Genomic DNA, 13,046 nt, shown 5'->3' with positions numbered 1-13,046 from the left:
TCACCTCTATAGTTTTTCCTTATTTAAAAGCAGTATAAAATTTATTATTTTACTGTAATAGCATTTTCTTTCTTTGTGGTACCACTTTATATTCTGCATATTTCATACATCTATATTACATTTTAAAAATTCTCTTTAATATTATTTAAATCTTCTGCCTGAATCAACTTATACATTATTGGTTGTAATATTCTTTTTTAGATGTTGCTTTTTTTTACACCTCTTTTAAATTTGTTATAGACTGCTTTACTCTGGCTCCCTCCCTCCTCTCATCTCTTTAAAACTTTAAAGTTTGAATATGGTAGTTTCTTTTATAATATTCTGTTATCTCAAATTCTTAGGAATGGAATGCTAATAATCTTATTTGTTGTGATCCTTGACTAACCCGTAGGATTACCTGTATCTTCATGTGGCTTTTGATTTCTTTATTGGTATAAGAAACTATTTTTATTAGTTTTTTGGCTGCAGATTCACTCATCTCATTGCTAGTGTCAGTTTGGTCTACACACCTCCTCATGTTATGAGAGATTTGCTCCCATGAATAGTTCCAAATAAAGAACTTTCTTGCAGCATCTCTGGGCTCAGATCATAGTTTCTAGGCCTCTTTTATGGGGAAGGACATCCTATGGAAGTGACTTAGTTTATGGGTTTTTTTTGTTTGTTTAATGACCCTTTATAAATTCACTATCCCCTACCTGCTAAACCCTGCATATGACTTAATTTTGTCCCTGACTCATTGTTTATTCTATTGGCACACATTCCTCTTGTGTTCAATTACACATTGCATGCTTTTGTCATCCTTATTGAGCATTTCTAGAAATATGAAGAGCAGAATTGTGGTTCTGTCAGTTTTCCATGTTGTTAGCAATTTGAGGCAGTTGAGACATGAAACAGCTCCTGAAGGCTCCTGGCACTTCCACAGTCTGGGCTTTCTTTCAACAGGAGCCAGTGGGACCCTGTCTTCTTCCTATTGCTGGGTTCATTCCTGGGATCTCCAGGTTCATCATTCTATAGCTGTGTGGGTCCCAGGCCTGTCCTGTCAATTCTGGCTCTAAACTCTTCTCCTCATAGACACCTGTTCATCCAGCTTGGATGCTTTCTCTTTATAAACTGTTTTTCTTTCTTTTGTGAACAAACTGAAACCTACTCACTTGCTCAAGTCCGAGATTCCCAAGTCGATCATGTATTCCTCTGCTTTGACAGAAAATCATGTTATTTCTCTTATATATGCTTTTTAAAAGGGACACCTGATTTTTATAACTTTTGGAAGATTCTAAGTCTCTAAAAACCCAAGTTTTCTTCTAATTCAATTTAGTCTATTTTCCCCCCAAATGGTGTTAACTGCTTCATTCCAGTCAGCTGTCTCAGCTTATGTGGCCTTGACTTGAATTGTTGGATCCTGATGTCATTTTTCTAAAATCGGAACACAACTAGAATTTCTACAAATTAAAAATTCACTAGTAATTCTCAATAAGAAAAACATTTTTATTCTAGCTCCTCTTAGTTCTAGAAACAACATCCCAAGATCTCCAGACTGAGGTCTGGGCTCTACACCACACCACATGCCCCCTCCTCCGGAGGTCACTAAATACATTCTTGGTAGACAAAGATCCTGGTAGATTCTTCCTTGAGAAAACTGCATTTATTCTCAACATATCAGATATATTCATGCACGTAGAATTAAGCTTTTTCAAGACTCCTTTAACCAAAATATGACTGACTGATGGGTAGCCAGGTAAAAAAATGAATGAGTAGTTGAGAGTACATTTCCCACTCGCGAATAAAAATGTAATTAATTTTTTTAAGTTAGCTGGGCATGGAGGTATACACCTGTAATCTCAGTAACTTGGGAGACTGAGGCAGGAATATTACAAGTTCAAAGCCAACCTGGGCAACTTAGCGAAACCCTGTCTCATTCTTTTACAAAGTTTATTAATAGAAAAGGATATGTGCCTCATAATGTTGAGAAACATTACATACCTTTTTTCCTATTTTATACTTGAAATGAAGATTTAAATATTGACTCATTTCTGGTGCTTATATCAAAAGTCATCAAATTATCTCACACAAGGACTAAAAGTAGAGTTACAACGTTACATTTAAAATACAGCTTTTAGAATCATTTGTCTTTATATCATCTCTCACTTTGTATATTCATAAAACAGATGTATGTTATTTTTAATAAACTCTACCATGCCAATAACTTTTGAGGACATTCAACTAAATGTGGCTTTTAATATTGCATATTTCTCTGAACATGGTAGAAAGGATTTCTATATGAGCTGTCCTTGAACTTGATTTGACCTACTAATGAACTATATTTTATTTGAAACAGAAGCTTAGAATGCATACACATGACATTGGTCCTGGGTTAGTTGTAGTAAGTACAGTTCAGTGAGTAGACATTAACTATACTGCTAAACTTAACTTTTAAAAATGGTTTAAAAAAATCTTTACTAGAAAACCCATTTTCCCTACCTTTGCCCTCACCCATAAATGAAGTTCTAGAAAACAAATAAATCAATAGAAACACTCATTTTTCTTGTATACTGTTATTTGTCCTGAGTGTTAAAGATTATTTGTGAGATAAGTGCTCTATTTTCAACTGCCAATCCCAAATAAAAGTAGTGTGTACCCCTTCAACTTCATGTCCTGCTGTTCTATGTGCAGTATGGTCATTTATGTGCAGGGGGCCTAGGAAAGTAATTAAAGTCCTCCTGAAGAGGAGACAGTTTTGAACCCTCTCATGCAATCACACAGCCTGGCTAAAAACTTTTCTTTTTCTAAATTAGAAGAAATCTAAAAAACAGTGAACCCAGGAATGCTTTGTATTCTTTATATACACCTTCCTGTGAAAGTAGAGGATATCAAGTCTATTAAATCCTTTTGTCCCAGATCAGAAGAGTATCATCACATATAAGAAACAATAAATGTTATCTCAAGTAGATATTGAAGCATAATGTCATATATTAAAATGTTGTTAACAAATTCACTTGGATTTCCAATGTTTTAAGTTTACTTATAACAAACAAAATTATTAAGGAAGAAACACTGTCAATGCTTGTATTTCATAGAATATTTACATGGAAACATGCACATACACAAACACAGACAGATACACATACCCTGAAACTGAAAAGAGTAATCATATTTGAACTGTAGAAATGGAGGACAGAGATTGATATAACTTTGGGAAACATTTGAAAATTTTATCATGTGCAATATGACTTTTAAAAATGACACATTAAATATAAAGCTGTGGGTGTAGTTCAATGGTAGAACATGTGCTTAGCATGTGTGAAGCCCTGGATTTAATCCCAAGCAGCAATACATATATGTACAAATATATATGTGAAAGCAAAAGATAGTACCATGTGTTTTAAGTTATAATACTCATTTTATCAAACTCCAAAACATCTTCCTACACTCATGATACTAAAACCACAAGAATATCTAGTCTAAAACTAATGTAGAAGGCTGCATAATAACTCTAAATTTTGGGAAATTATGTTTGTTTTAAAAAGTTTCTTTTGTGATTGGAAATCAGTAAAGCTATCTCCCTGAGATCCTGTCTTGGCAGGACACTACATGAAGTTTTGGCACAAAGTTTCATTTAAAGCTATTTACCCACAACTGCATCCAACTCCCACATATGGGTGCACATCACATTTTATGTCATATTTTCATTCTAATAGTAAATGAAAATCACATAATTTACTGAATACTATGGGGTTTTGTATGAAATGCTGTAAAAGCACCAAAATCAGGAGAATTCCATAGGAACACCTTTTGTAAAAGTCAAGAACACTTTTCAATTTTTCTGATAGTAAATTCATATTGCGCCTGAATTTCAATCTTGGCTGTATTTCAATGTTGACACCTCATGACTTGTAATAATGACAAGTAAGAGAAAGGCAGATACTGAGAAATTTTGCTTTGAAGTCACTCTCTCATAGAGTTTGCATTTTCCAGCCACATGCAAAACTGACAAGCTCCCTAAAATAATGATATTCTTTCACTGACTTTTCCCTAATGTCTCAGAAGTTAGAAACTAATGAAAGTTAAGACAAGCACCTCCCCAGCAAAATCTGCCAACTGCCAAGGATGTTAGATCTAAGAAAAGAGCTGGGTGGGGAGAAGAGCATCACAACATTGTCACAGATTTTTCATAGTTCTTTTTTCCACATGCAAAACTCATTCTCCCAAAATTCCTTCAGATGATGAAATCTCTGAATTTTGATGGGTACTTTCATAGTACTCATATATTTTTTAAAAAATTTATTATAGGATATTCTTTTATTTTCTACCTGATATTTAAAACTTATGGCTTACAATCAGAAAATTTCCTTAAGATGAAATCATTCCTATGCCTTTTATACCCTTTTTTAGTTTTGCATTATCCCAAAGCTCATTAGAAAATGAAAAGATAAAAGACGTTCAATTTGTTTAAGGTTTAAATGAACTAGCTTGTTCTTAAATCAGTGGTTTCCGTATCAAGGATGTGACTACAGGTTAAAAGTTGAACTCCTAAGTGTCTCTCCCTGAGAAATTCTCTGTTCAGGGTTCAAGAGCAGATATTGGCTAGTGTTTCTTGGAGGCATCAGCTGGCATTCCTTGGTCTCTGCACACTGGACAACAGCTTCCTTTCACCAATTCAGGACTGAGACATGGAGCCAAGGGACAATTCTTCACCATGCACGTGACTTGGCCACTCTGAAAAGTTAAAAAAAAAAAAGTATGAAATGAAATACTGAATAATCTCAATATGATAAAAAGTGCCCAGGGTCTGAGCTAATATTTGCACATGTATCCTATTCATTCTTTCTTTCTGCACATTTGCAGCATGAAAAGCCAGGCCTGAAATACAACCCTATAATGCATGACTTCTGGTATTATACAGCATGATATGCATAAGGAAGTTCATGCATTTCCAGAGGGCTGGTGGGAATTAGCTCTATTCAGAAAGCAATCTAAATAAAAAATTTAGGGCATTAAAAAATGGTGGATACTATGATAAATCATTTTTATATTGTTATAGGAACTCATTATCTACTAAGCTCTTTCAGGCAGTGTTTGTGGTGATCTGAGTTGAGAATAACGAGATGACTCGAAATCCCCTTCTGCTTCAGTTGACTTGTATGACCTTGGATGAGTGACTTACACTTGCCTACATCCTGCTCCCTCATCTGTCAGTGAAGATGTGAAAGGTCTTCATGCTATCTGGCAATCACTTCATTAGATCATAGCCACATTTATATAAATAACCAGAAGTCTCGAAAATCCTACACCAGTCTCTCCATCCTAAAAATACACCTTAAACAGTCAGAACATAACTCTGTGGTAGAATGCTTATGTAGCATTTTCATGGCCCTGGCCTCAATCCCCTGTACTGTACATTTTTTTTTCTTTTAAATTCCTGAATTACTCACAAAAAGATTTTTTTTCCTGTTTTTGAATTTTTCAGGTGTATTTCAATTGGCTGGCGAGAAGAAGTAAAGCAGGAAAATGATAGAAAGACCTCTGGCAGCACATACCTCACAGGTACAGTTAATGCAGTCTTCTTTCATCCAGCGCTCCCGGTCTCTCCTGTGTGTCCCTTTATCATCCCTGCATCCCCCCTGCTTTAGGCGTGCCTCCAGCTTGTTTATCTGAAAGAGGAGGAGAGGAGAGGAAAGTGGGAATTCAAGTAGGAGCAACAAAGCTGATAAATAACATGGCTCGATGAAATGCTCCACTCTGTAAAGCACACTCCTAGAAGGCAGAGGAGACTTCAAAGCCCACATTATTTCTCTTTCACATTTTCCCCCAGAACCTAATACATTTGAATCATCCAGCAGCTAAACTAATAAACAGTTTCCTATGCATGGAAGAATGTTGAACACGGACCTAGGATTTGAAGAAGTACATTTTTTTTTTTAAAAAGAAAGGGATTTTCAGATCAAATAAGTGAAGTTACATATTTAGAAAAATCTCAGTAGAAACAACAATTCAACAAATCAATATTTTATTTCTTCCTTGTTACCAAGCCGTTCCGTGTTACATTCATTTAATAAATGTGCACTAAGTTTTAAGGATGAAAGCAAGAAACTCAGGCTCTTAAGGTGCTTATGATTTGGTAGAAATAGCAACACAATAGCTAAAGGCCAGTTAGATAATGAGGGTTTGTATGGGTTTGGGGAAGCCCACCCCAGGAAGGTAGAGGAGACCCTGTATATGAACTAAAGAGTTCCCTCCAAATTCACGGGTGAAATCCTAAACCTGCAATGACTATTCAGAGACGGGGCCTATCATGATATAATTAAGGTTGAATTAGTTGTAAGGGTGGGGCTTTAATTCAGTTTTACCAGTGTTCTTATAAAACAAGAAAAAGACACTAGGAGTTTGCATAGAAGAAAGATGACGTGGAGATGCAGTAAGAAGGTGAACATCAGTGAGCTGGAAATGAGGCCTCAGAGGAAAGAGCCACAGTCAGCCACCATGACCTTGAATTTCCAGACTCCAGAAATACAAGGAAATCAATTACTGTTTTTTTACACCACTTAGCCCATGGTATTTTGTTACAGTGCCTGAGCAGACATTACAATATGCCTTCCATGAGAAAAACTATGTCAGCTGCAAAAAACTGACAAATATTACAGAACAAATATTTCAGAGAAAAGCCACTTCAGACAAATGGAAAAATTACGTGTCCAACCACCAAGACCACAAGCAGGTCAGTATTTTCAGGAATGAAAACTGATGGAGGTGGGGCAGGGGGGAATACAAGCAAATTTTGGTTGAGAACTGAGACTTGAGGAGTACACAGGTCCTAAAATTGACGTAAGTTAACTGACTACCAACTGAGAAGGAAATAACCCCACCATATTCACTATATGGCTATGCAGAGGATCAACTGGTGGGATTTGTGACTGAAAACAGAGGAAAGGGCAAGGAGACCAATATGCTCCAGAGAAGAAGGAGAAGGCAAAAGTCACAAGAGACATTCAGCAGGTAGAGGTGCTTGGCTGGATCAGGGGTAGAGGAAAAGGGAAGAATCCACAATGGCTCCAAAGATCCAGTTTTCATTAGGGTGCATAAATAATGGTGTCATTCAACGGGATATTATTCTAGAGAATAAATTGCAAAAGAGTAATAACGTATGAAGAAATTAACGATGTTTAGTTAAACAAGGTTTTTAGGAACAATGGAAATGATATGATTTTCAAAACTAAAAGAGACCAAGTCCAAGAATATTGAGTGGCTTGTCAAAGCACTGTGGCTGCATTGTCATGGGTTGAATTGAGTTCCTCACAAAATGTATCTAATGAAGTCATAACCCCCAGTACATCAGGGCATGACTATATTTGGAGGAAAAACACACGACTTTTGAGTTTCTGGGACTGGTTTATTTTACTTAACGTACTGTTCTCCAGTTCCATTCATTTTTTCCACAAATAACATAATTTCATTTTTCTTTATGGCTGAATAAAACTCCATTGTGTATAAAAGAACTTTTTCTATATCTATTTGTCCATTGATGTACATCTAAAAATCCCAAATTACACTGCAAATTGGTGCAGCCAATATGGAAAGCAGTATGGAGATTCCTTGGAAAATTAGGAATGAAACCACCCTTTGACCCAGCTACCCCACTCCTCAGTCTTTAGCCAAAGGACTTAAAATCAGCATACTACAGGGACACAGCCACATCAATGTTTACAGCAGCACAATCCACAATAGCTAAACTGTGGAGCCAACCTAGGTGCCCTTCAACAGATGAATGGATAAAAAAAATGTGGCATATATACACAATGGAATTTTACTCCACAATAAAAGAGAATAAAATCATGGCATTTTCAGGTAAATGGATGGAGTCGGAGGAGATAATGCTAAGTGAAGTTAGCCAATCCCTAAAAACCAAATGCCAAATGTTTTCTCTGACAATAAGGAGCCTGATTCATAGTGGTGTAGGGAGGGGGAGCATGGGAGGAACAGACGAACTCTAGATAGGGCAGAGGGGCGGGAAGGGAAGGGAGGGGGCATGGGGTTAGAAATGATGGTGGAATGTGATGGACATCATTATCCAAAGTACAGGTATGAAGACACGAATTGGCGTCAACATGTATGAAGATATGAAAAAAAATCCTGAATTACAGTTTGTGCAAATCACATGTACAGAAATACTAATATATTTGACAGAATTTTGGTCAGTTCTATTAAGTGGTCATTTGTTCCTGAGGTCCACTTAATTTTGTCACCAAAGTTTTCCACCCTGGAAGTAGATTGCGCTAGACTGCAGTGTTTTTCCCATAACATTCAGTGGCCTTCTCTAGTGGGCCTATCCCTGTGGGCCCCTCCTGGTCACCCTCCCTGGAAAAGTGTAATTCTCTCTTGATGTCATCAGACTTGGCTTTCTGACTCCCCCTGGCCACGAGCATGTGAGCAGAACTAACATAAGTCGTAACTGGAGAGGTTCTGACCACCTGGCCCAGCATTGCTGATTTCCTTCTGCTGCAAGCAAACCATACACCAGATGAGGATAGTTTTTCAGTGTAAAGAATCAAAAAAAAATCTGTGGGGGACAGACACAAACTCCCAAAAGCATAAAACTTGATTGAGAAATAAATCCTTCTTGATACGAATCACTAAGATTCAGAGTTATTACTGCTGCATAGCTTCACAGGCCTATCTAATTCATGGTTTAATCTAGGCCATGCTGCCAGATGAAACAATAATAAAAGCAGAAATCGAATCAAAACAACAAGAATTACTAGGCTATTTTCTTCATTGATATTCTAGATGAAATCATTTAAGCATCTGTCTATAGCTGCATGAACGTGGATATGAAAAAGTTGTGATTTTCTCATTGATCCACTCATGTTGCTGAAAACCTTTTGTACGGAAAATTCAAAAGGGATGGATGGAAAGGACAGAAGCATCCTTAGTGTCTAAACTTGAATTGTAAAGTCAAAAGCACTCTCTCTAAGGCTCAAGTTTTGAAAGCCCAATATGCTTATTCAGAGCACAAAAGATCTGTCTCCAGATGTTCCACAAGAGAACACAGTCTGCAAATTTGCAGGCCCACACCTACAAGATGCAAGGCCGTTGCTGGACATTGTTCCTCATCTCTTTGTTATAAAACAGTGAAGAAATCTGTCTGTGCTCAGAAATATGATGAGTGTTTTATTCCGCTTTTTCACTGCTATAACCAAGAGACTGACAAGAACAATTAGTGGAGGAAAAGTTTATTTGGGTCTCACAGTTTCAGAGGTCTCAGTCCATCGATAGCTCTGTGCCTGAGGTAAGGAAGAGTATGGGAGGAGGACAGTGGCTCAGGACACGGCCACCAAGAAGCAGAGAAAGAGTTCTACTCAATAAAGACAAAATATATACCCCAAAGGCACACCTCCAATGACCCATTGCCTCCAGCCACACTCTACCTGCTTACAGTTACTACCCGGTTAATCCCAGTCAGTGGATTAATGCACTGATTAGATTAAGGCTCTCATAGCCACTCTTCCACCTTTAATCTTTCTTACATTGTCTCACACATGAGCTTTTGGGGAAATCCCAATATCTAAACTATAACAATGAGTCAAGAATAAACCAAGAAGGTAGAGACATCATTCTCATCCTTACAAGAAAAATTGGACAAACTGAAAATCAGTGACTTTTCTTGGAGAACTAGGATCAGAGGGTAAAGGACCCTCTGAAATTTAGAAGACAAGTAAATTAAAAGAGATATGGCAGGGCTGGGATTGTGGCTCAGTGGTAGAGTGATCGCCTAGCATGCCTGAAGCACTGGGTTCAATCCTCAACACACATAAAGATATGTGTCCACCTAAAACTAAAAAATAAATATTAAAAAAAAGAAGTTTAAAAAAAGAGAGACATGGCAACCACATTCTGCTTACTGAGCAGACTGATGAGTATGGAAGCCACAAGCTGGTAGGCACACTGACAGCTTTATGTCTGTGTTAACGTGGAGAAAATGTTTGTGGATGACATTAGCATTTAAATCGGTGAACTTTGGGTAAAGCAGACTGCCCTTTGCAATGTCAGTGGGCCTTACCCAATGAGTTGGAGGCCTGAGTGGAGCCAGTGTTAGGCCTTCCTAAGCAGGAGGGAATTCTCCAGAAGACAACCTTCCAACCTGCAGCACTGATTCTTCTGGGTTTTGAGCCTGTGGGACCACACTGCAGAATGGACTTGACAGTGTCTGTGGTTGCCAGTCTCTATATTCACCCCAGTGAGCTGGTGTTATATAATAAGCAAGTAAACAATAAATCAATCTATTTGTTCTCTATCTGTGGAGAACGTAAAACAAACTTAATGGTAATTTTGCCAGATTGCTCAAGACTGAGTGAGAACCCATGTGAACCAGGCAAAATGCTGAAAGTTACTGTCTTATGGGGCCCCACACATCCACAGGCTTTATTAAAAGGAACTTCATGAGGTTGTATTGAAAGGATCTAACAAACGTACTTCCATTGCCCTGGCTTGGGGAGGGTAAGGAGCATCCTTTGTGAAACACAGGCAGAGACTTTTCTGTAAGAAATACCTATATGCCAAGAGGAAGCATTTGCCAGGGAAGAGATCTAACACCTTGTCCAAACTAAGAGAAGGGAATTCTTACTTCGTTCATCCCCGGGCTTCCTGGCTCATATGGTGAATATAGAAACTAAAGGTCAATTTTTTCATGAAATTGATTAGGAATGGTTCAGACAGGGACAATTGTTGCTGTCAGGGGGAAAAGTCACAGCATTGGAGAAACACTTATGAAGGTGATAGCCCCCCAAAACAGGTCCACTAAGAAACCAAGATTTAGCCTGAAGATAAAAATAGTATTCCCCTGCCCCCACACCTAGCCAGGACACCCAGCTATGATAACCATGTGTTACAGCAGAGAGAGTTGAAAGCCACAGACTAGCTATGAGCAAGGATACCTAAAGAAGGCCAAAGTCAACAAAGGGAAGAAAAATAAGGATGCTAGAAAATGATGACACCTAAAGCTACATAAAACACTAAACATAGAACAGCATGTTGTCTATTCGATATACAATCCTAAAGCTAAGGTCTATTTACTGCAGTTCCGTCACTCAAGACATCATGCTTGGCTTTAAACCAAACTTACAAGGCTTGATCAAAAGAAAGTAAAAGACATTTTATGACTTACAGTGAATATCAGAAGCAAACTCAGACATAACCCAGATGTTAGAATTATCATACAGGGATTTACTATGACTAATATGCTCAGGACCAAAATGGGAAAAATAGAGAACATGCAGAAAAAGATTGGTAAGATAAGGACATAGATGGAATGGCTAAGAAATAATAAAAAGACAATCGCAGAAATAATAAAACACCATAACCGAAATAAAGGATGCCTTTGACGACTCCAGTGGTAGACTTGATGTTAAGTCAGGATGTTCTAGAGAAAGAAAACCAATAGGATATGTTCCATATCATATCAATCTATTATAAAAGATTGATCATAAGGTATTGGCTGCCACAATTATGAAAACTGAATAGTCCCATTAGTTGGAGATCCAGAAAAGCCAGTGATCTGACTTGAAGTCCTAAGAGCCACACAGACAATTGTGCAGATTCCAGACCATGTCTGAAGCCTGAGAACCAGAACCAGGAGATGATCCATGCACCAGTTCAAACAGTCTGCAGAAATATCCTAAATCCTTCTTTTCTGCATGTTTTTACTTTATGTGCACACTCAAAAGATTTATTAGTGTTCACCCATATTGGGAGGCCCATCTGCTTTACTTGGTTATTAAAATGCTAATCTCTTCCAGCAACACCCCCACAAACATACTCAAAAACAATGTTTAATCAGATATCTGACCATCCCATGCCTCAGTCAGGTTGACACGTAAAATTAACCATCGTATCCATGATGGTCAAGGAAAGAATCATTTACCATGAAGATACATCAACAATAACTTCCCAAACTGAAATGCAAAAAGAAAAAAAAAAGAAGAAATTGGCAGAAAATTTAAGAACTTTAGGACATAAACAATTTTGCTCTTTGGGGTCCCTTGTAATCGCATAAGAACTTTGGATTCATTTTTCCATTTCTGTAAAAAAAAAGGTGTGTTAATTTTCTAGGACTGACGTAAACTGATATTACAGAGCTGGTTGTTCAAACAAGAGTAATTTGTTTTCTCAAAGTTCCAGAATCTAGAAGTCCAAGATCAAGGTTCAGGCAGGTGAGTTTCCTCTGAAGCCTCTCCTCAGCTTGCCAATGCATACCTCTCACCATGCATGTCTTCACACAGTGCATTTTACCACATTTTCCTCTGTGTAGGCACATCTTGAGCATCTGTCCTATGTCTTTAATCCCCTCTGCCAGCCAACTTGGAATAGGGCCCACCCTAACAGCCTCATTTTTCACTTAGTTACCTTTTCTAAGGGCCCTATCTTCAAATGCATTCATACTCTGTAGTACTGGGAGTTAGGACTTTAACCTATGAATTGTGGTGTTCCACACTTAGGGAGTACTTGGGGATTATTAACATCTTAACAATAGTAAGTCTTCCAATCAGTGAACATGGGCTGTTTTTTCTTTCATTCATTTAGGTCTTTTTAAATTTCTTTCCACTACATTTTATGAGTTGCATAATTAAAGATTTATAGTTCTTTGTTGGCTTGATTCTTGAATATTTTCCTAGCTTTGATGCTATTATAAATGGAAAGTCTCTGTTAATTTTTTCCCCAGGTTGCTTATTCCAAGTGAAAAAAAAAATGTAATTAGCTTCTATTTATTAACTTTATATCTTGCAATAATGAAAGACTTGTTTTTTAGGTAAAATAAACTATTATAATAACACTCAAATTGGTAAATAAAATGGTACATTTTAGGATTTTCTACATTCAAGATCATATCACCTATAACTCAAGATGATTTTACTTCTTCCTTTTTAATTTTGATGCCTTTCATTTAATTTTCTTGCCCAATTGCTATGGCTAAAACCTATAATACATTGTTGAGTAAAAGTGGCAAGAATTGACATCTTTGTCTTGCTCCTGATTTTAGAAGGAAGACATTCAATATT

The 13,046-nt window shown here is 37.3% G+C and overlaps 1 protein-coding gene across 1 annotated transcript in view; it reads right to left on the bottom strand.

Moving 5' to 3' along the window:
- Positions 1-4,581: 4,581 nt before the first annotated feature.
- Positions 4,582-13,046, bottom strand: part of Pxdnl (peroxidasin like) — a 454,066-nt gene continuing 445,601 nt past the window's right edge. The window contains exons 22-23 of the mRNA XM_026394395.2: positions 5,535-5,648; positions 4,582-4,713 (exon numbers count right to left, since the gene is read on the bottom strand). Of these exons, the coding sequence (XP_026250180.2) occupies positions 4,582-4,713; positions 5,535-5,648 (246 nt within the window). The remainder of the gene's footprint in view (positions 4,714-5,534; positions 5,649-13,046) is intronic.

This window comes from Urocitellus parryii, chromosome 7 (genome assembly GCF_045843805.1).
Source record: "Urocitellus parryii isolate mUroPar1 chromosome 7, mUroPar1.hap1, whole genome shotgun sequence".
In the NCBI taxonomy this organism is placed as follows: domain Eukaryota; kingdom Metazoa; phylum Chordata; class Mammalia; order Rodentia; family Sciuridae; genus Urocitellus; species Urocitellus parryii.
This window is presented reverse-complemented; position numbering and strand designations above follow the sequence as displayed.